Here is a 22273-nt window from a genome sequence, read left to right as displayed (position 1 = left end):
CCCTCAATGTCAGCAGCAACAGGGAGCATGATGGAAAATTCACATGGAAAACTTCGTCAGTATAAATACTCCAGGGGAAGAGGAGGGGGGGGGGGGGGGTGTCTTCTGTTTGGTGACGGGCCTCATTAGTTTGGATCACAACCGTAAAGCCCCTGATTGAGAAGGCCGGCAGCTGTCCACTTCTGGGAGAAGTTGACTGAGCGGCGTCAGCTCGGCGAGAGAGTCATGCCTCTTCTGGCCGACTGATTTTGCATTCAGGCGGGATTCATTAACATATTATCAGCTTATGAAATTGATATGGCAATTCAGCCATCCACATGATCATTTAATTGGGGTAGTTTGAAAAATCACACTGCTTTTAGCTCTGTCTAATCAAATTTTGAGAGGAATCTCTGGCTATTAGCTGCTAAATGCTCCGCTGCGTTCACCAGTAAGAGGCTAACTTTGCCTGTATGCAGTTTGGTACTGGGTAGGAAGCTAGGAATGGGTATATCAAAGCTTCTTTGCTTTAAAAAAAACAAGTGCGTAAAACCAAAACAAGCTGAAAGGACCTAAAACTAAAAAACATTGCATCACACAATTAAGCAAAGGTCAATTTAGCTCACTTCTTTTATAAGTGCTTCCTCACGTTTGGGTGCACAGTTTTGAAGTTGGACTTTTGTTGTCTCATGAGGAACTCTTCAGAACAATCTGTTCTATTGAGGGAAAGGAAATGGCTTTACAGAACCAGGACATTATGACTTGCTCCACGTTCACCCGGACACTCTGTCACCGTTAGTCCCCAGAGCGAACCCAAAACTCGTTCTGAGACCTCAGTAAGTTACAAAGCCTGGCTTTCCTCAAGCGTGCGTGTGTGTTACTTTGATACAACGCGGGCCAGGAGGCAGCGACGGAAGTATCACAAAATGCAAATTCCTGTGCTACCCGCAGTACTTAGGCTAGCACTGGCCAGATAAACAAATGTTGAACCTCCTTTCCAAACAAATCCTTTTTATTAGGGCAGGCACTCTGTTCTGAGGGAGCCAAAGTCACCTCTAATTTAGCTATACAAACAAAGCCAATTCTCCAAAAAACTGTGGCAATCCCAGCATTAAATCTTAGTGACAGACTTAAATCTCATGTAGGAATGCTGAGCCTGACAAGTAAAGAGCCAGAGAGATATACTCATGTTTGTTTTACTGCTTTTGAATCGGTGTAATTTAACCTACAGCGGCTCGTTTCTGTATCTGTGAGTTATATAAAGCTACAGTAAATGGGGCCCCTGTATCTGAGACAACTATCATCCAGAAGGCATATTTCTGGAGAACTGGATGTCCCTTGCTGTCAAAGGGAAGTGCTTTGTTTGTTGAAACGCCAAACAAGCTAAATACACCATTAAAACGAGGGAAAGACCACGTTCGCATTGCCACTCGACCATCATCTTTACAAATAACTGTTTTTGCTGCAACACCGTTATCTCTCAGGGTGCATGGAGAAGATTTATCCTACTGTTTATCTCGACTCTGAATTTGGCCCATGCTTTACTAGAAAAACTGCAGTGCATGCAAGGGGAATTACATTTTACTCCGGACGAACCCTGCACAGTTGAAAAGGCCCACAATGACAAACAAGTTTTCGTTGGAACAGACAAAGATTGCCACGTTGCTTCACCTCAAACAGGCTGTGAAATGAGTTTAACAAAAGGCACAAAAACAACTCTATAGCGCGACAAGTTTTTCAAACCATGTGTTACAAGGAAATCACTTAGTAAACCCACACCATCTGATTCAACTTTGTCTAGCTTCAGAGGAAAAACAAGCTCCTGGAATACAAAAAACTGCCAAGTCATCTTCTTGTTAATGATGACATGTACTTTATATCCTGCAGTACAGTTGTTGGCTAATATGACAACAGCTGGTTGCAGAAATGACTGCCAACTATTGCGTCATACAATTATCTGTCAGGATAAGAGGACCTCTGATCTTTTCATACTTCATTTACCATCATATGCAACATAATACTTGTCAGAGTTGCCTAACTATGACAAATTGCCCACCTACGTAATCATCCTTCACCATGCTTTATATTAAAACAAAATCCCAGTTTCCCCAAATCCCCCTGGTTCTTTTGAAGATCTCTAATCCAAAAGGAGCTGCCTGACCCACCAAATGTTAAACCCAACCCCCCCAGGTCGCACCCCCACACCGCTCACAGCACACTAAATGGCAGCTTTGAACCCTTCCATAACAACGGCCTTGTCCCTAACCTCGATTACAGGGACAAGAAATATTTTCATTACTACTAAAAGTGAGTTGAACTTAGAAGGCACAAACTGTGAGTGTGTGTGTGTGTGTGTGTGTGTGTGTGTGTGTGTGTGTGTGTGTGTGTGTGTGTGTGTGTGTGTGCTCACACCTGCAGGAGAAATGAGTAAGTCCAAAAGATAAGCATCACTCATAATGTAACCCTTTTTTTTTTAATGTGCAAACATCCTAGAATAAGTTTGAGTAGTCGATGAATCATATTGTTGAAGTTATATTACGTAAGTGACATTATGTAAGTCATAATGCTACGTGCTAACCTTAGCTAGCATGCTGAAATACAGAGAAAGTTGAATTGACATGTGCAGAGGTACATTTACCTTAAGTTAGCTAACATTAGCATCCAAAAGCTAGTGGTCTTACCAGGCCAACTGAGTCTGTACCAACAAAGAGAAATGGAATCGTTGTAGGGGTCACATTGATGTGTTTCTATTTACTAGTTGTATTTTTTTATTGCTAGGTGGTGTGCATCTGAGTTTGGGGAGGAGTAAGTGGTTGTTTAACCTGGCTGCACTCACCTGCTCCACCCCAAATTGGGTTGGGGTAATAAATAGAAACTTAAATTGGGCTCCGACAATCGTCTTATTTTCTATAAATTAAATACATTTTATCGTACCAGTCTCGCTTTAAAGCTGTCAACCTAAATAGTACTAAAATGGATTGGGAGGATAAGAGCCTCAAGGGTATTAGAACAAAACCAAAAAGGAGTTGTTGTGGTTTCTGTGGCATGACATAAGTTTTAAAATACTAATGTTTGAAAATACGGAAACCTCCACCGATCTACTTAATCTAAAACGCTAACTCTGCATACAGACGTGTCTTACTGCACCAACAGTGAAAGGGCAGCTGACCTTTCCACGCAGCCGGCTGGGAAATGCGTCGCGCTGCGGTCATGTTTACTGACACTGTATTAAGCCACCGCTATCCCTGCGTCCACAGCACCTCATTGTTCACACGGAGACGTCGTCCCACGGCTTGTTTTTACACTGTGGAGTTGTTGTGTAAAAGGGCAAGTGTCCCTTATTAATCAATGCACAGTGTAGACCTGGTTTATTTTAAAAGAGCTGCATAGGAGTTCTGTGGGACGAGGTTTATTATATTCTCCTTAACAGACAGGCATGAGTAGATCTGTTGAATAAACATAAATATATGCCTCCATTTACTCGGTGTCTATAGTTGCAGGAGAGAAGTGTCTGTCTAGCTATGTAAACACATGTAGTGCAAACACCCCAGCACGCGAAAGAGTCCAAAAACACACTCAAAAGTGGCGTTTGAAATGTAGCTCGGGTTAATGCTAATATTTGCATGTGTGACACCCTGTTTGACCCATGCTTGACACGGCTAAGTGAAGGAAAGTGAAGGGGCGTTTGCTGCAGGTGAATGTCTCACAGACGCACTTTCAGACTCCTGTTGTCTGAGGAGTTTGTTCTGTCGTCATGCAGATGGTTGAGTTGTCTGGTAAAATGAGGTGGTTCGCCAAATAGAAATATCTAGATCTTCTTGGTGGATGATTGTCATGATGACCTCTGATGCTGCTGTATATAGATGTTGATTGAAATGCTACGCTGGTCACACACTATCTTAAAGGACAACAGCACACTCATCATGACTAAGCTTTTTACTCTGATACCCTGCTAAACGATTGACCGTCAGGAGTGTTATCATATGACCTGAACAGTTCATTTCCGATTATATAATAAGAAGTGGTCTTACATCTCCATGACAGGCGAATGTCATCCTCCGATGTAAGTCATTAGGTGTTGCTAGGATAGAGATTTTCTTGGAAAAGTATATTTGCTTTCATGCCAAGAGTTATATGTCTGTAGTATTCAAACCTGCAGCGAGATAGCTTATAGCTTAGCATAAAGGCAGGCAAAAGAGGGGAAACAGCAAACCTGTCTTTGTCCAAAGGTTAAGCTTCCATACGATCACCTCTAACACATGATATCTTACTTTTTTTGTACAACTACAAGATAGAAACAACAAATTCCCCAAATGATGAGCTGCTCCTTTAAATACTCGTTTTGCAAAGTCATCTGAAAAAGCCATACCAGCGAGAGTGGAGTTGTAAAAAAAAACTCCAGCGCATGAATACAAGAAAAAGGTGTAAATAACAACAATGCAGCCTGCAATCCTGGCAGGGTTGTGAAAAAGAGCTTTAAGAATGGCCACAATGGTACATTTCTACACAACTAATTACAAATACCTTGTCTAGACTTTTGTAGATGGTGCCCTTTCAAGTACACTGTTTGTAAGAAGGACGGATAAACGCAAGTGGTTTCCATTGTGGAAGCAGTACCTTCACAAAAACGTAAAGGACGTCATCCAAATTTACAATGAAGTAAAATAAATCATCACTAATAAACCGACGCATACTCACTTATCAGCTGATATCAGATATCTCAGAGAAGTGTTCAATATGCAGGACAGTAAAGGTTTTGATGTGATCCACTGCTCATATACTGTCATCACCACTGTGCAGATGTGCAGTGACACACGGACACGGCCTGTTTGTTTTTATCCTGAAGAATTACTCAATTTGGGCATCACCCTTAGATGCCCTTGATATGTTATGAATGTTGCCAAACTTCTACCTTTGTTAACAGTGTGTATTGTCCATGCTAAATAATAAAAACACACAAGGAATACTGACTTCTCCACCTTTTTTATTTATTTAACGTGTCTACCCTAATTTAGTTAGGGCAGAGGACATGCATGTGTTGAACGAATCAATGGGTCCTGTTTAAAACAGATGCAAATGGATGGAAATCCTCCTCTCATTAGGTTACGTCAATAGCACAATTGCAGAGGGGAATCACCTGTGGCCTTCTGGCAATGACCAACCAAACAGAGCATTCAGGGACATGTCATCCTGTGTGACATAAACGAGATGCTACTCACTACAATGTGTGTGCGTGTCATGTGTTTATGGCAGCATCCTTAGTGGCACATTAAAGGGCAGTAAATAACCTCAGTGAGGATGCATCCTGCATTCCTGTCATGTCATGCATACCATATGCAATGTACAGAGGGCGATCGGAGGTGGGGGTGGGGGGGAAGGTGACATGAAAATGCATCACTTGTTCATTTAGCCTGTGCAGGGACACGGATTTCCCCAGTGAAAGCCACAGGGAGCAACGGGGGGGGGGGGGGGGGGGGGAAGGGGGGAGACACTTTACATGAAGACACTTGCATTATGAACTGCGCTTACCTGTGGGTGCTACATTTGCAGCATCAGACTGGTGGCTGCTGGGTAGATCATTCGAGTAAGTGCACTCCAAGCCCAGTACCGCATAGATGACGAGTCCACGTAGCAATACATTCAATACCTTGTGGATGTAACTCATGGTGGTAAAAAATGAGGGGAAAGCCTAGGTATTCGTATCCGTTACAGTAGGGATGACTGGGGCAATCCTGTAGAAAAAAAATGTCAGGTTCAGACCAGCAGTAGCCAGTAAAAAAAAAAAAAGAGAGCGAAAAACAGTCTTTTTTAAGCAGAATAAATATGGGGTGTCACAATTAAATCAGACACATTGAAAATAAAGAACTTCAAGAATAATCCCGCTATTTACTAGACAATTAGCACTCATTGCTGTCTCGAAAAAATACCTACAAAATAATAGTTCATCGTGGGTCAACGACTTTGAAATAAGACCCCCTCCAAAAAAGAGTATTAGCCTCTAATGGGTTTACTGGCTGTTTTAGAGGGGTGACTGCTGGGAGATACCACAAGCCAGCCCCCCATGTCTAATTGTATGAATTAAATAAAAAAAAGATTTGCTAGGAAAAAAGACCGTGTGGTGAATTGGCTCCACAGCACATGCAGCCTCTGAAGGAATCCCCTGTCCAAAACAAAAACAGAGCCAATGGTAGAGGGCTGTTCTACACCAAGATGTCCGGGAGATAGGAATAATATCAAGTGTTAAATCCTTACGTAGGCCTGTGAGTTTGAAGAAAATAGTCTCTGTACTTCCACGTACAGTATACAAACACCGGGGACAGCTTCAGCATATTGAGCGTCTCATAGGTCCGCCTCTTCACACGAAAGTAGCAAATCCCATCGCATCAAAAAAAGAAAAGACTCCTCCGTTTCGCCTTATCCTTATCACACCTGTATCGAGCTCCCGCCACATCCGCCTACTTTCCACATGAAGTTTTTAAGTCAGCTTTTCACGGTGTGATACAGTATCCTCCTGTCATATCAGCTGCTTGCCGGCCGATGCAGAGGGAGGGAAAGCCGAGCGGGGCGGAAGTCAGTATGCAAACTGCTTTGACATCAGGAGGGAGGGAGGGATGGAGGAGGGGGGAGACAGGGCTTTCAATTTGGCCACGACTACCACTGCCGGCTTGCATGCAACACATGAGCGGAGGGATTTGTGTTTTTAGCAAAATTCTGCCATGCGTCTCTTCCATGCAACCCCGGCTTTCACTCGGGGATAATGGGCAACACACCTCCTATTTTGAGGGGGTTTAAAGCTGAAATGGAGCTTTGAACCGGCTGCAAAACACACTAATCACAACACACTAAAAGGTTGTTTTTTTGTCATCTTGACGCGGAGGACGGTGATGATGATACCCGCTTCATTGTTCTCCACTTCCCCACTCCAAGCCATGCAAGTTTCCCTTGCCAACGGAGCGCTCTGATTGGTTGGAGTGTCCCAACATGGCAGAATATGATTGGCTGCTTCAGACGGCCCTTTTTTTGGTCTCTTTTTCAAGACGCACAGCGCGAGAATTGCTAAAAGGATAACACCGGTGTAATAAGGATTAATGTCTTTATTGAGCAAAGAGCTTTACTTTGAAGCCATCTGCTGCCATTTCATTTCGGGAGGGATGTCCCCTCAATCCCCTCATACTAACACAACCTGTATTATTATTACTATCATTAATAATAATAATTAACATAAAACATAAATAAAAACCTCTCAACCCAGGTATTTCAAGCCAATATAAATATAGAGATCAAGGTATTTTCACAAAAACAACACAAAATATATATAAATTTATATTATATCATACATGTACTTTTTGAGTATTATAAAAAATATTAAAATACACCTCTGCATAGAGTCTAATTGGTAGGTATTACAAAGCAATTCGCTGCATTAATGATTAAACACCTATATTAAAACAGCAGGTTCACCAAAATAATAGATACATAGAATAATAAATCAGAACAAAATAGAAATACAGAAGCATCCATGTTTTAGATGAAAACCCTGCTTTCACAGACCCTGCGTAGATAGCATCATTTACTAAAATGACAGCACATCTGTTCCAGGAGATGGAAAACATCAGGCTGCATTATTTGCCGTAAAGCCCTTAGACACCATCTAAAAGCGACATTAAATACAGCTTACTGCATTCTCAGGTGTCCCACATTGTAATGACCCACCTCAGGTACTTACTGAGACAAAGCAGTGGAGGCGGAGCGTTACCAGATAATGAAATTACATTTGATCTTTATCTAAATCTTTTCCTGATATCTTGATAACCTTTTTGGGTTGCAATTGTAACTCTGTGTAAACCATTCAGTTGGTGTTTCATTTGATATGGTTGAAACCTCATAGTTGATAAAGCTCTCTGTACTATCAGCAATAAATCCTTTAGCTAACCTCAGAGCGTTGAAGGACAGAAGTCACATCTCCCTGCAATGCAGCATGTAGGCCACCAGGTGAGAGTGAACAACGCAGCAGGTGATGGTGGTCTCAGGAGGAACAGACTTCTGGGGGCCAGAGGAGGTGCCTGATAAAGGAGTCAGCCGTGGGTGTCTTTGGTAAACAGGTGGCAGATGCAGCAGGGAGAGAGGGAGGGACGAAAGAGAAGAACAGCATAATTCGATACGAGCCTTCCGAGGGGGCAGCAGGGAGGAAGGCGGCCAACAACGAGGGAGGGATCGAGCAGATGCTACATGTGGGAGTGGGGCGGAGGAGGGGCAGAAGGTCAAGCACCCGCGATGCTGCTACCTGTCACTTACCTTTTCAGACTCCTTTAGAAATGCCTATGGCGAGCGTCAAAAATACAGCACACCCTGCCCAAATATTTACCCGTCATACAAGCCGGGAGAAAATTTCAATTAAGGAGCAAAAAAAGAAGAAAGAAAAGTCAGGCACTAAAGTACTGAAGCACGACTGAGTGAAAAGCTGCCAACTTTTCAAGGTCTAAGCAGCTAAAGGATTTAATACCCAAGAGGAAGCGATTCAACAAGTTTATTTCTTTAAACAAACAGTGTTATTTAACGTTGCAGAGTACATTAAGATGTGTGGGATGAAAGACATTGGCATTGGCTAACATATAATACTGTAAATAATAGAGAAAAAAGGGTTGTATTTAAATTAAAAGAAACAAACTGTACAAAATAGGTGCATATATATTCAGGACTTCAATTCATGAATAAAAAAATCTACATGACATTAAATAAACGTCCATTAAGCAGTAATATGCTTCATAAATATAATAAAGTGGACACACAGCAGCTTCTAATCATATAAGTGTTATATAATCCAGTTTATTTGACTGTTTCTCTCCGCACGCTGATGCCTAATCTACTCATTCATCAGCTACAGCATTATCATAATAGTGTTACAGCAAGCAGAGGAAATTGCAGGAGCTAATTAACACTTCATTAGCCGAGTTGGAGATGTTGTTCTCCTTCTGCACGTTAGCTATCGCAACACAATTACTGCTTCATGCAACCGGGCTCCTAATGAGCTCCTCAGCTGATCCCAGCACTGCTGCGGGGATCGTCTTTCCTGCAGGGCGTATGGCTTAAGGAGGTTAGCTTAACCTTAGCGGCTTGTAGGCTATACTTACATACTGTATAATATCTAATAACATGATAGCGGGTATTCACTATTTATGGTGCATCCATGCTAAAGAGGGGTTTTGCTGTGAGTGCAAGATGAGGTGAGTAAAGCTTCAGTCGTCCTTCATTATGTCTCGATTTAACACTTTAGTGTCCTGGCATTGCAAAGTGGCGTTTGATCGCGTCCCTTATTGCTCCACGGCGTCTACCGTACGTACCACGACTCACATCTCCTCAGATGGCGGTGGCGAACAGGAAGATCTGGATGAGCGGCATGACCTTCAGAGTGGAAAGGTCGGCGAGGACAGCCTGCAGGGTCGCATGTCAAACAAAAACACAGATGAGATTTCTAAAATTCCCGCCCCCTCCCCTTGCCCAGAGCAATTTAAGCCCGTGAGAAGGGCGGTGAGGCACACCTTGACCCCTTTTCAGGAGATATAAAAAGCAGCAAACATGCATAATGATGATGCAGGATCCTTGGGAAGCGACAATCCATGCTTAAGAGCACACCGCTCCCCACCCCTGTCCTTTTGGGATCGGGGGGGGATTAAATTTAGGGAGCCTATCATGTTAAGAGAAAGGGTTTAATATTTCAAGGCATGAGACTCTAAATATAAGATGAGGAGCAGTATGTTATGATATCTTCCCTCCGCTGGGGCAGCTGGTAAATGAGCAAGCAAATAATGCCGGGCAGCGTCTGAGAGCAGCAGATCAGCCCGAGGCGTCACACTGTAGTTTAACCCTCGCACCCTCGGGGGGGAAGAGTAGGAGTGAGGCGAGTCATCGTATGGTTTACTACTGGTTTCAGTCATACGATAGTGGGAGCCCAGTATGGAAGCATACTGCGCACGGTGCTGGCATGTTCAAGAATAACATGACAGTAATAATGCAACGTGAGTGACAGCAGGAGCTAATAGCTGTGTGCGTGAACTGTTCGCATGATGGTAACCAAAGCTATTAACACAGATCTGTGCTGACAGAAGCCTGTTTTCAAATAGGTCTAAGTCTGGTCTTTTCCAATGGAGGTTGTATGAAGATATCAAGTCAAAGGGGAACGAGTGCTTAACTGTCTAGCCAGTCATTTCTTTCAGACATGTGCATGCAGGAGACTGGGTTACTGCTATTGGCTGACCATCAATGGCTATTTACAGCCTTCCAGGAGCATGTGAGGGACAGGGATAGGACTGGAGTTTCACACATACACACACACACAGGTCTGGTGCGAGACGGACATACCTCAGCCGAGGCCAGTGACGTCACCTCCATCAGGTTCTCGGCGCGGAAGGCAAACACAGCGGCTGCTAGGACTGAAGGAGTGGGGTAAAAAAATGGAACAAAGGGAGATGAAGTGGGGTTTAGAAAGAGGAACACAAGAGAAGCATGGGATAGCCGTGTGCAACAGCTCTTACCTGCGACTACCTCCAGGGAGTCGTATCCAAGGATCCGGTCCCAGAGAAGGAGCAGCTGGTCAGTGGACAGATAGCCAGAAAAGGCCCGCACCATCCACTTAAAGGCAATACGCAGCCTGAGGGACAAACCATCACTTCTTTAGGCTCTTTGAAGGTTCACTAGGGAACTGTAATTCTAGCAAATCACCACAAGGTGGCAGCAGCTCATTACAGACACAGGAGCTGTGTATGCGAGTCCACACTATATTAAATACAGAAATATGATTAAGCTTTAATGGGAAAAGACAGTAATAACAAGAAACTAGATATAAATATATGGTTTTAAGGAACAAGATGTGTCAGTTATGGACCAGAAAGTGTAGAAATGCTGTTAAAGAAAGATATACCCTCTCTTTTGAATCGTTTGTTCTTGGTCACAGTTTTGAGTGGATTAATAGCTGTTGTATGTGGATAAATTAGTCCTTAAGTCCATCACTCAACTTTTAAAAACAATGAGATCTATATCAAGATGAAGTTGAGGATGAGGATGAAGCAGAGTTACTCACGGTTGAGCTCCGATGTGTCTCAGGTGGTAGAAGAGCTGAGGCAGGTGGGTCTGCAGCAGCCGCTCAAACTGCAGGCACAGAGACACAATCCCCTGCAGGAGCACATGTGCACAAGTTAAATAACAGTAGATATAACACACAAACAGACAGATTTTTGTTTTGCATTTACTACTAGTTATATAAAAGAAGTATAGTCAGTGAGTTTACCGAGGGAGAGGAGGAGATGGAGTGCAGTCTGAAGAAGTAGCGGCTGTACATTTCCCTGAATACACTGTACAGCTTCGAAGGCTCGTTGTACAAGAAACACAGAGGTGCCACTGTGGGACGAATCCAAGAAAAACACACACAGACACACACTGTTATAGGTTGCTCTTACCTGGTTCCACCTGTAAGTTTAGAATAATAAGTAAGAGGTGCAAAATATACTCACCATACATTGAAAACCCATGAAAAGGGATCACACCTGTGTGATGGAGAATTTACAAATAAACATCAATCTGGATAAGTGTCATTTATTTGAGTCTTCATACAAAAACTGTCACTGATTACCAAAATTCCACATGTGAATATGTTTTTTAAATAACTTCCTAAACAAACTAATATGATGTGAAGTTGCAGACTCACCGTTGGGAGGATAAACAACGGCACACTCTTCATCTTCTCCTTTCCCTGTTAGACAAACACAGATCAATCCATGACCTACAGAACAGTGTGTTGTTTACCTATTACTGCAGGTATCTGTGTGTAGACATGTTGTGTTGGGATGTGTGTGTGTGTGTGTGCGTGTGGAGGGCGCATCATCTCACCCTGGATGAAGGACTTGGGAGGAGTAGCGCTGTTGTACTTGAAGTGCTCCAAGACGGCGGTGTCTCTGGAGAAGCACAGCAATACCTGGGAACACACAGGTTCTGTATTAGACATGCTCACACACACACACGCACACACACACACACACACACACTATGTGATATCATCTTTGCCTGACGACAGGGGAAATAAGAGACAGAGGTTATCGGACCTGTTTTTGCTCGGGGATCAGTGATGGCCTTTAGCGAGCTTACTTTTAAATTACGTTTGAGTTTCTACTGAAATACTAACAGAGCCCCGAGGTTCTCCTTATGACGTTAAAGCTCCTTTCATCACAGTCCAGTTTCTGAGTCTTTCTGAGAAACTATTAAATTTTCCCTGGCCACTTCACATGAAGTACATCTGAGGGGCAATCATCTCTGCTGATGACTCAACACGGCGGGGTTGTACACTGGGAAGCACCTGCTTTTTATCAGTTAGGATATTCAGTTACTAATACAAATTAATAATAGTTATTACAGGAAACTGCTCAAAACAAGGTCCATGGATAATCCAAAAATAACTGACGCATGATTACTGGAAAGAGACATTCCTGTTGAGGTTTTATCTATTTTGCCAAATATAGAATACCATTAAGCCCTATTACAGTCCAGATGCAGACACCTGTAATATAGATTGAAATGGCACTAGAGTTGTATTTTTAAGTGAACTGTCCCTTTAATAAATGTTGTTTGATAAAGCAGATGTATAAAGCTAAAAATAAAATCTATTTATGAATTATAAAACATTAACAGCCACTCTAACACTTCAATGTTCCTTATAATTTCCTCTGGTATAATAAATCCACAATATGTGGATTCTTTCACTGCCTAGTGAGTTTATCACGAGTCAATATTGACGGCGATACGAGGGCTTTGTTCGTCGGTCAGCCTCTAAAGAGTTGGACATGTTAACAGCTGCTGAATAATCCCGTTGCCGAGTGTATATGCCCGTCTATCAACGCCAGAGACAAACAGAGCGGTGGCCGAGGGAGAAGCTGATAATAACATCGGTCTCTGTAGGTAGGGAGGAATGCAGTCCAACAGTGAGTGAATTTACAAGACAATCAGGGGATGCCGAATATCTAGGGGTAGTTTTGTTTAGCAAGTGATGTTGAATATTTGAGGAAGTCCAAAACTTTTAACAGTAAGTGAAAAACATTTGCGGGTCTTTAGATTCAAAGGATTTGAAAAGAAAATCTCAATCAGCTTCCCGCTTTAAAGCATTATGCAAAATGCACTTTTTGCTGTCTTTTATACATAAATGTGTCCCCGGTGTGTAAGGAGACTCACAAAGGGTCAGAAAATACAGCCCTCTCTCTTTTCCTCCTTACCCACATCTCTAAAAACGGGGGTACAAATGACCTGATCCAGATTTGCTTCGGTTATGACGTCATCACGGAAATGTGGGCTGACTTTACGTTCAACTCCTGGCAGCGTCCCATCCAGGTGACACGTCTCAACCTATCGTCCGCAATATACAGTCGCGAGCTGAATCCTCTCGAGCAGCAGCTCTGTGTGTCTGTGTGTTCAGCAGGATGTCTGCGGGAGGGACTCAGAGTTGTTGTGTATATAATAAATATAATGTCTCTGTTCTAGCGGTAAACACTGAGAACTGTTTCAGAAATAATGCTGGAGGTGGTTTGGAACATAATATGGCATATTTAATCACGGCACAGCGTTTATCTGAGTTTCTCCGTTAGAAACTTCTCTCTTTTCAGACAGGGAGATCATGACGCTCTAAAGGGGCGTGGCCAGCTTCAGCTCATTTGCATGAAAGGGAAAGTGGTTTGACATGGGATAAGTGAGGAAAAGGTGATTGATGCTTCATTTATATGGATATTTGATGTCCTAGAGAATAATTAAAACAACATTTTAAAGGGTCAGTGTACTGGTATGGTAAAAAATGAGAGATTTGGGCTGATCTGTGAAAGAGCGGACCCTACCTGATAGAGGAAATCCTCAAACACAAAGTAGTAGTCGTCATTGCTGGCGGTGAGCTTCACATCCTGGGGAATAGAGCATTCAAATGTACAGTAAATGTTGTAAATGGCTGCTTGGGTAAAGAGAAATAATTGAAAACACATTGCAGCTTTATGAACATGAACAGTGGCGGTGTGGAGGAGGGTACCTTATAGATGAGGTTGTCCACCAGCAGGTCATGCTGTATGACTCCAGCCGTCAGCTGCTCATAGTACATCACGTCCTGAAACACACACAGCCAACATGTTTCATTACCTGGGCAATAACTTAATATGTTTGGGATTGAGGGACCGTTTTTCCAAAGCTGGTTTTAATCTTATAATCCTGCAGTCTGCCTTTGATGGTTTTAAAGAGGTCCTATCACGCTTTTTGGGGTGTTCCCATTCCTTTGACTCAACCGAACCGTTTTCTTTAATATTGCAGATAAACTTGATATTGGGCCCACTATATTTGTCTGTCTGTGTACCTGGTTTAAGTAATATACATGAAATGAGATTTTCAGGGAAGAAGGGGATTTCCAGTTCTCTGATGGTATATAAAGATCCCCGTCTTTGCGGATAAATCAAGTTTATGTGATCTGACAGCGGTGACAGGAGGATTAAAACAGACTTAAAGGATGGGTATCGTGTTTCCGACCACATGCTTAACCTCAAACCTGTCTCCGGTTTGCGACAGGAAGGGTCAGTGCTGCGGATGTGAGGAGAACAGAAACAGAGATGGTCATTTTGACGGCTGAGTGACAGCATTCTAACCACTGTGGTAATATGGACAGCATCAGAGGGAGTTCTGCTAGAATACTTGAAAATTGATATATATAATCTTAGAAGTTAGGCTCATATTAAAAGACAGGCAGAAAACCTCACTGTTTTGGTGTTTGCCTTTTCCAATAAAAAAAGCAGTTTTGATCGTTTTCCTACTCTTGCCTTAGTTCAAAAACGCTGACACAAAGGCAAATTCTGTCCTGAAACAACTCTGACTGGTTAATGTGTTTGCCCTTGTTCGATCCACAGCCAGGCTAACACTCTCCAGACCTCCGGCAGGTCCTTGTAACTCTTCCTCAGAAATCAATCCTCCCCTCACAAGCTTTGTTTTATCCACTCCCCAAACTCTGGACCGTTTGCCACACATGCCGCTCTGTTTGGGCTGACCCTGCTACCTCTGCAGCATTTGATTATCTTAGCATTTGTACACAGTGGACCAGTCACAGCTAGGAGAACGCTGAAATAAATAGGAGGGAGGGTTAACCGCAGGTTATTGTTGCAGGTCAGTTGGTTCTGCTGGGTTTCACTCTACAGTGTTTATCCCAGGATACAAATACACTTACAATTCTCCGAAGAATACTGACTGCTAACTGTGAAAACTTCACCTTGTACTAAACGTGCAGTTTGGGAATCTCTGCAGCTGTGTGTGCACGACTGCCTCAAAACAAACCCTGACAGCTAACAGCTGTAACCAGGGTGCAACTCAGATGTGTGTGATGCATTCAGTACCTGGGGCTGGTTAGTAGAGTTAAGGATGAGGGCCCACAGGTCAGCCCGGAGCCCGGTGGGGCAGCCCTGCCTGCTGTATTGCTGCGCTGCTGCACTGTCCTGCTCCAGCACCACTGGACCAACAAGGGACGAAAGGTTAAGACACACAACAAAAAAAAGGAAAGTGGAAAGTTTAACAATAATTATTGATAATCCAGTTGAAATAAACTAGTTCAATAAAACCAAATAACTCACATTTATTTAAAATATTACATTAAAATATATCCAATTAAATCATCTTGAATGAATTGCAATTGAAAAATTCAATTTAATTCAATTAATTCAAATGTATTACACAATAATCTTTTAAGAATCAAATTGAATTACATGAAGTTAATTATAATAAATGTATTTCAATGTTTTTCAGTTTGTCGGACCAAAGAGAATGAACAGAAGCTGTCAGAGTGACACAATATGTACACACAGCTGCTGGGAAACTGAACACCTGTGAGTCTTGAAAAACTGCACGGCAACAAAAACAACCCTGAAGCGGTTAAGAGGTTTGTTTTCTCAGGGGAAAGAATGACATCCATTAGAACAGAAAGAAAACATCCTTTAACAGAAACTTTGATTCATCTACAAAACAATTCAATAACTTATGAAAGTGACTGTCTGCTAAATGTCACGACGATGATTCATCTGAAAAAGTGGGCAAGCCGCGGCCACATGCACAGTCCCTATTTCATTCTGTCCCTCTGGAAATGCATAAACAAAACCGAAATAATGCCCGAGACGCTCGCATAGTGGTGATAATTACGTTACTTTCCAAAAAACACTCAGACGAAAGCTGGAAACGACCTCTCCAACGTCTCCAATCAACTCTAAATCTCTGTCGTGGAAGGAGCCAAAAAACACACAGCCCTTGAACTGAAGGTGCTGGCCAGTCATAACATAAACCAACGCACTCGTCAACTCTTGAATTTAATATTGGAGTGCACTTAACACTTGGCCTGGAGCACGACTTGCAGCTCACAGCCAACCAGGGGGTGAAAGTGAGCGGGCCGTGTGGCAGGCTGAGCATTTAGAGCGCAGCTTCTTGCCGATAGACGTCCGACCGGTGTCCATAATACGGTCGCTGTTGACACTGGGTTCATAGCAGAGCCGTGAGATAAGAAGTGTGTCGAGGTCCGACTACCGCACCTGAAGGGGAGTCATTACGTTGGGGATTTATGTTAAAGTCCGACAGATATTTCAGAATATACTGGATTTCAAACACTCAAAATGTTATGCATCTCCACAGCTTCGTTATAGCAGGGTCTATAAATGTGTGCACGTCTCTCTTTTGGGTTACATTCTTTTAAAAACTGGTTCAGAGTGGATATAATTAGATACTACTCTCCCAAAAATAGACTGTTTAATGTAAAAATATCGGTAATGGTCCGAATATAAAACACAAGGCTGCAAAAGACAAAGACAAAGATTCCTCTGCTTAATATTGTGTTACAGAGAGTAAATATTTACTAAATCAGTCATAATTAACAATATATATATATGACACTCCTTGTAGCCTCTGGGTCTTGCAGCTGTAGTATGTGTGCTTAATTTAGATGAATTTGTAAAGAAATGATGCATTTAAACACCTCAATCCAACAATAACAACACAGAACTTTCAGACATATATTTAGAAACTGTTTAAACACTGACCTTTTTTCCCGATTTGAACATACTCGTTTTCAAACAAGTCTGGGATAAAGAAAGACAGAACAAAACAGGTGCATAAACAACGGAACGGTAGCGACTGGGTTTTTTAAACTATCGTTATCTCTTTGATTTACAAACACACTGACGGTGGATAGGGCTCTATTTAAAGCCTAAACACCAGGCTGTAAAAATGTAAATATCTGGACTCGAGATATTGTTTGAGGAAACCCATACAGCCATGTGGCACAGCGGAGGCCAGAGCGCTAAACACACCGATAAACCCCAGGGTTCATCAGGTAAACACATTTATTTGTGTTGCTCTGGAGGATTACTGCAGGAATAGAAATGTGCTTTGAATATTAACAAGCTGCTGAATGGATCTGTTCTTTATTACCAATCATATTTGATGGGATGAAAAGTCTGCCCAGAGGTTAAACAGCCATTACAGCTGCCAAACATCCAAAACATTCTCAGCTGGAAATGATTCAGCAAATGACACGACGGTCTTGGATGCTACGCCACGTGTCAACAAAAACATTTCAACCAGTTGGCGGATTTAAGGAATAGTTTAACATTCTAGGAAATGTGACCTTTTGCATGAGAAGATCAATACCCCTCTCAAGTCTGTCCACAAAGTATAAAGCCTGCACCTGCTTAGCTTAGCTTAGCTTACAGAGCCACTCTAGCCGTTCACCCTATTCCAGTCTTTATGCTAAGCTAAGCTAACGAGTGGCTCCAGCAACACTAAAAAGTGTCTGTATTTACTGCCCACACATTAGAGTTGCATCCATTTCCTAATTTAACTCTTGCAAAGAAAGCACAATAAGAGTATTTCCCAAAATGTCAAACCTTCCTGATGGCACATAAAGAGGTGTGTTTGTTCTTTTTGTGAATACCTGGATGGATGTGTGCATGGTCATCAATCCCCAGCTGCCCAGAGGTCAGGTTCAGCTCTGAGTAGGCCTGTCTCTAAGGGTAGAAAGAGAAAAGCCAGATTTCATATCTAGTGTGCATTTCCTGGGGCAGCTTACTGGGATATACTGGCTGTTATATGCATTCAACTCATGAGGTCAAGTATGGACAAAACATCCGCAGATAGACAGAAACCGGAGCAGTCACAGTGAAACCACGGGCCCCCTACCAGCTGTGGGATGTCCCGGACATTGAGGGGAATCTGGATGAGACCCCAGTGGCTCCTGACGCCCACGTCCACCCTGCTGTCATGATTTGGGTTTCGCAAGCTGATTAACACCTGTGTAGAAAGCAAAGATGTCTTATAAAGTCATCCTTTTTTGGTTTTTCAAAATCGCTGCAAGAAACCTGCCTACCTCCAGGAAGTCTTTGGGGGCATATACAGGTCTGAAGCTCGTTAAATCTGCAGAGACACAATGACATTAATGTACCTCTGCAATACATTACTGTATAAAGAACACTCTGTAAGTGCTACTTCCACACAGTGTTTACATTCCAGAAGAGGTTTAGCAGCTGTTATACCTAGACTACACAAAAGAATCCAACCATTAAGTTCATTTAGTCAACTTGAACTTGCACATAGTTCAGCATGCATTTGTGACACTCAACATCTAAAGTCAAAAGGACAGCTGAGGCACACTCATCCCGCTCTGAGAGGGACTTCCATGGCTGTCTTCGGAGCGTGGCAGTAAATTTAAGTGCTGTGTCATCCCCCAGAACGAGGGCATGTTAAGGTTTTGGACGGAAGGAGGGGTGCTGCTTGTTATCGCAGCTCCGTCCGAGGAGTCTGGACAGTTTCATTCGCAGTCCGAAGTGTTTATAGGCGGGGGACGGCACATCCTAAATGTTATTATATGTGCAGTGATAGCACTGTTAAGACACAGGGTAACCATGTTCTTCGCAAAAAGGGCCGACTTCAAGTGAAAATGGTTTGGTTCATTGAGAGGTTTTTCCCAGTAAGAGATGAGATGTGTCGTCTGGGAGAAAAGGCTGAATAATACTAAATATTTAAGCTGGGAGGATGACACTGAGACTCTCCACTGAAGCAGCTAGGGGGCTAACCATTAGCGGTGTGATTCATGGAAGCACAGAGGCCCTGATTTTGACCTTTGAGGCTTGTGGAGACAGATCATCAGGATATATACTAACCCAGTGTAGCACAGACTGCTTAATTAATCAAAAATGTTATATCGAATTTGCAAAAAGTGCAGTGTTTTTCAAAAACATGCAACCCCTAAACCAAGTCCCTGGATAATCTCCCCTGGGTAAATAGTGCTTACAAATAGAAAACATTGCAGTGGTTCAAAGATGTGTTAATCTGATGTTAAATATAGCGCCGTCTGACTGATGCTCCAGCGCTCACACACGCATCAACACTAATCTTTCATAAAAGGCAGATTGCTCGGGGCCAAACCCCTGGGTATCGTCTGCAGACCTGGTTCATCGGTGCCCATCTCGTTCCATTTGTTGCTGAGCTCTTTCTGTTCCGCTGCAGGCCTCTGTGGAGTGGGCGGAAAAGAGAGGATCTCAACAAACAAAACAGAAGTTGAAAATGTCACATCGGAATTACGTGGTCATACATAAAATCACGTGTGCACAGAGGCAAGTAATAGAAAGACTCCAAACAGCTCTGCCTGCTCGCTATCCGTCTACAGCTACAGAAGCATTGCTATACAGGCTTATGTTGTTTTTATGCTATGTAAGCCATGATTGACAATATTATATCTACCATGCGAGCTAGAGGCACTCCAAGCTCGGTGCTCATGCTGTTCAGGCTTTTGAGGACACGCTTCTCCCAGCTCGCCTGTGTAAGAGAGCACACACACACATTCAGGAACATTGGGCTTCGGATACCATGTTATAAACACCGAGGCGATAAATAGCAAGAGGAGTGGCTGCGTCTTTGATATCAGCAGGCGAAAAAAGACATGAGTCAGGGATGTTGAAGAGGAGGGAGTGATGCAGATAAGAGGAGACAGGCTGACCTGAGCTTTGCGCATGTAGGCCAGCGGCTCTTTGAGATGCTCAGGAGGGGCAACGGGATGGCTCGGGGGCAGCTGGCTAGAATAAACAAACAGAGAGCAGGGCGAAGAGTGTTTCAGTGTAAAAGCGTAAGATCTGATTGGGTAAATACATGCAAATCCCACAGGTAACATGTCCAACAAGGCATCGTTAGTGCCCAGCACAATAAAGTCAGATGAGTCATGTCCAGTCTTTCCCCCTCTAAGCATGCTTTAGTTTATTGAATGACTCAAGGTCTCAGAGCATTAAACAACGTTAAACCTAACCTAAACACCTATAAAAGCACATATGGCCGACTAATGGTCACAAGGATGAGGCATTAATCAAAGTCATATGTCATCCTTTAAAAGCAAAGCATTAAGCGTCCTAACTCTCAGTCTGAGCCTCAAGAGAGCAAGGAGTGTTTGTTGCCCTCAAAAGGTAAAAGAGGGTAGTTGAGAAAGTCTTTTCCAAGCTTTTTACTGAAGTTTAAAGAGTTCTAATAACGATTATGAAAGGGAACTAAAAGGCCATATATCTGGATTATTGTGCAGTAATAAACCTTGTTTTACAATCTCTGACCTAATTCCAATGTTTTTTTGCCAAAAGAAATCAGATTTTTTTAGAATAAAGTGATCTTACATTTTTAAAAGTCGACATTTAGAAAAAAATCCAGAAATTTGAAAAAAAAAGTCAAATCTTTTAGGAAAAAAAAGTGATAATTTTCATAAAGTTTGAAAAGAAAATCAAAAAGATTGGAGACAAAAAGTGTGAATTTGTAAAATAAGATGATTAGGGCCACATGAAGGAGTTAGAAAAATGAGAAAATAGTGGGACCTTTTTAAAATTCGAAATTTAGAAAAAAAAGTCAGAGTTTTTTTTAAATAATCGGGAATCTTTAAAGGTCGACATTTTGAAATGTTCCAGAAATTTGAAAAAAAAGTCAGATCTTTTAGGAAAAAAGTGATACCTTTGAAGAAATAGTTGGACATTCCCATTTGTAAAAAAAAACAGAAGTTTGAAAAGTAAATCAAGAGGAAAAACAATTGACAAAAAGTGGGAATTGTTAAAAGACGATGATTAGGGCCACATGAAGAAGGAGTTAGAATATTGAGAAAAAAGTGGGACAGTTTCAAAAGTCGAAATTAAGAAGAAGAAAAAAAAGTCACTGAGGCCCTGAAGACAATTATGGGATCAAAATATTTGAACACATATTGGCATCATGCAACTTTACATCCAAATGACCTACTTTAATCATAACTCTACACACTGTACACAAACTGCATGTTGATCCATTGAATACATGCACAGGTATCATTGTGAGTTAAAAACTTACACATGCAGTTCTCTGTACACTGCATTCTGTAGCTGCCTTTCCCAGCCTGCAACACAATGAACAAATGTATTACTTGTATGTCATACATGTATTGCAGTGTTTGAATAAAGAAGACAGAAATATGAGAATACACCCACCTGATGTTTTGAGAAAACTGCGTACGTCCTCTTTAAGGGACTCCAATTTTATTTCAGGTTGATGCAAACATTCCTAAATAACATTGGGGGAAATAAAGTTTGAAATTGTACACGTTTCGTAACTTGTTAGAAGAAGTAAAAATGGAACTGTTTGCGACACTCAGAGATGCACAACAACCTGCTCGTTAGCCACATGCTAGCTCGTTAGCTTACTCACTTTGGCTTGCCTCTCTATCTGAGAGTGTAAATGGCTGCCCTTCAGCCGCTGCACGATCTGAGCGATGGTCAGAGATAACTCGGAGCCTTCGTCCATCCTCCTTTTTCTAAAGTTTTGGGTGTGAAAGGGCACAGTTTGATCTGTTGTGAACTAGCAGCATCCGGCTATGCGGCAGCCGCCCCCTGCTGAGGTTCCTTAGCAACTGAGGGCTGTCAGTGCGCGTGCAGGGGAAACAAGAACCAGATACTTTGGTTCCGACATGAAAATATCAGTTCTGACGGTAAAATACATACATAAAACACAGGTGAAATACACTTAACATGTTATTCATTTATATGGTGGGTTGCAAGTGAATTTAGTTACTCAAGTGATGTACTTAAGGACAGTTTTGAGGTAGGCGACCTGTGCTTTAGTTAGGTGCAATGCTATTTAACACACGACAATTTAGATGTCAATGATTGCATTTATCTAAATTATATAATATGACTCTTATAAAACCAGATTACAAAATATAATTCAATGTTATATCCCATCACCTTATAAGGCAGTGAATATT

At 42.2% G+C, this 22273-nt stretch overlaps 2 protein-coding genes across 4 annotated transcripts in view; both read right to left on the bottom strand.

Annotated features, from left to right (window-relative positions):
• stim2b (stromal interaction molecule 2b) overlaps window positions 1-6538 on the bottom strand; it is a 36527-nt gene extending 29989 nt beyond the window's left edge. The window contains exons 1-2 of one of the 3 annotated variants that reach the window (XM_063900922.1): window positions 5911-6538; window positions 5509-5711 (exon numbers count right to left, since the gene is read on the bottom strand). In XM_063900922.1, the coding sequence (XP_063756992.1) occupies window positions 5509-5644 (136 nt within the window). In that variant the 5' untranslated portion in view covers window positions 5645-5711; window positions 5911-6538. The remainder of the gene's footprint in view (window positions 1-5508; window positions 5712-5910) is intronic. The other 2 variants (XM_063900920.1, XM_063900923.1) reach the window with 2 other exon arrangements.
• A 1954-nt stretch (window positions 6539-8492) lies between these two features.
• Window positions 8493-21911, bottom strand: tbc1d19 (TBC1 domain family, member 19). Its single transcript, XM_063900515.1, has 21 exons — window positions 21718-21911; window positions 21501-21573; window positions 21364-21409; window positions 20012-20087; window positions 19756-19830; window positions 19462-19525; window positions 18383-18429; window positions 18196-18306; window positions 17951-18023; window positions 17058-17096; window positions 15375-15487; window positions 14033-14107; window positions 13848-13910; window positions 11863-11947; window positions 11681-11725; window positions 11487-11519; window positions 11264-11373; window positions 11057-11148; window positions 10512-10627; window positions 10339-10409; window positions 8493-9411 (listed from the first exon to the last, which is right to left on the bottom strand). The coding sequence occupies exons 1-21, from the start codon at window positions 21811-21813 to the stop codon at window positions 9337-9339; spliced, it is 1578 nt and encodes a 525-aa protein (XP_063756585.1). The 5' UTR covers window positions 21814-21911; the 3' UTR covers window positions 8493-9336.
• Between the last annotated feature and the right edge of the window lie 362 nt (window positions 21912-22273).

The sequence above is a fragment of the Eleginops maclovinus genome, chromosome 14 (genome assembly GCF_036324505.1).
Source record: "Eleginops maclovinus isolate JMC-PN-2008 ecotype Puerto Natales chromosome 14, JC_Emac_rtc_rv5, whole genome shotgun sequence".
Taxonomy (NCBI): Eukaryota; Metazoa; Chordata; class Actinopteri; order Perciformes; family Eleginopidae; genus Eleginops; species Eleginops maclovinus.
The sequence above is the reverse complement of the archived record's forward strand: the minus strand, read 5'-3'. Positions and strand labels throughout refer to the sequence as shown.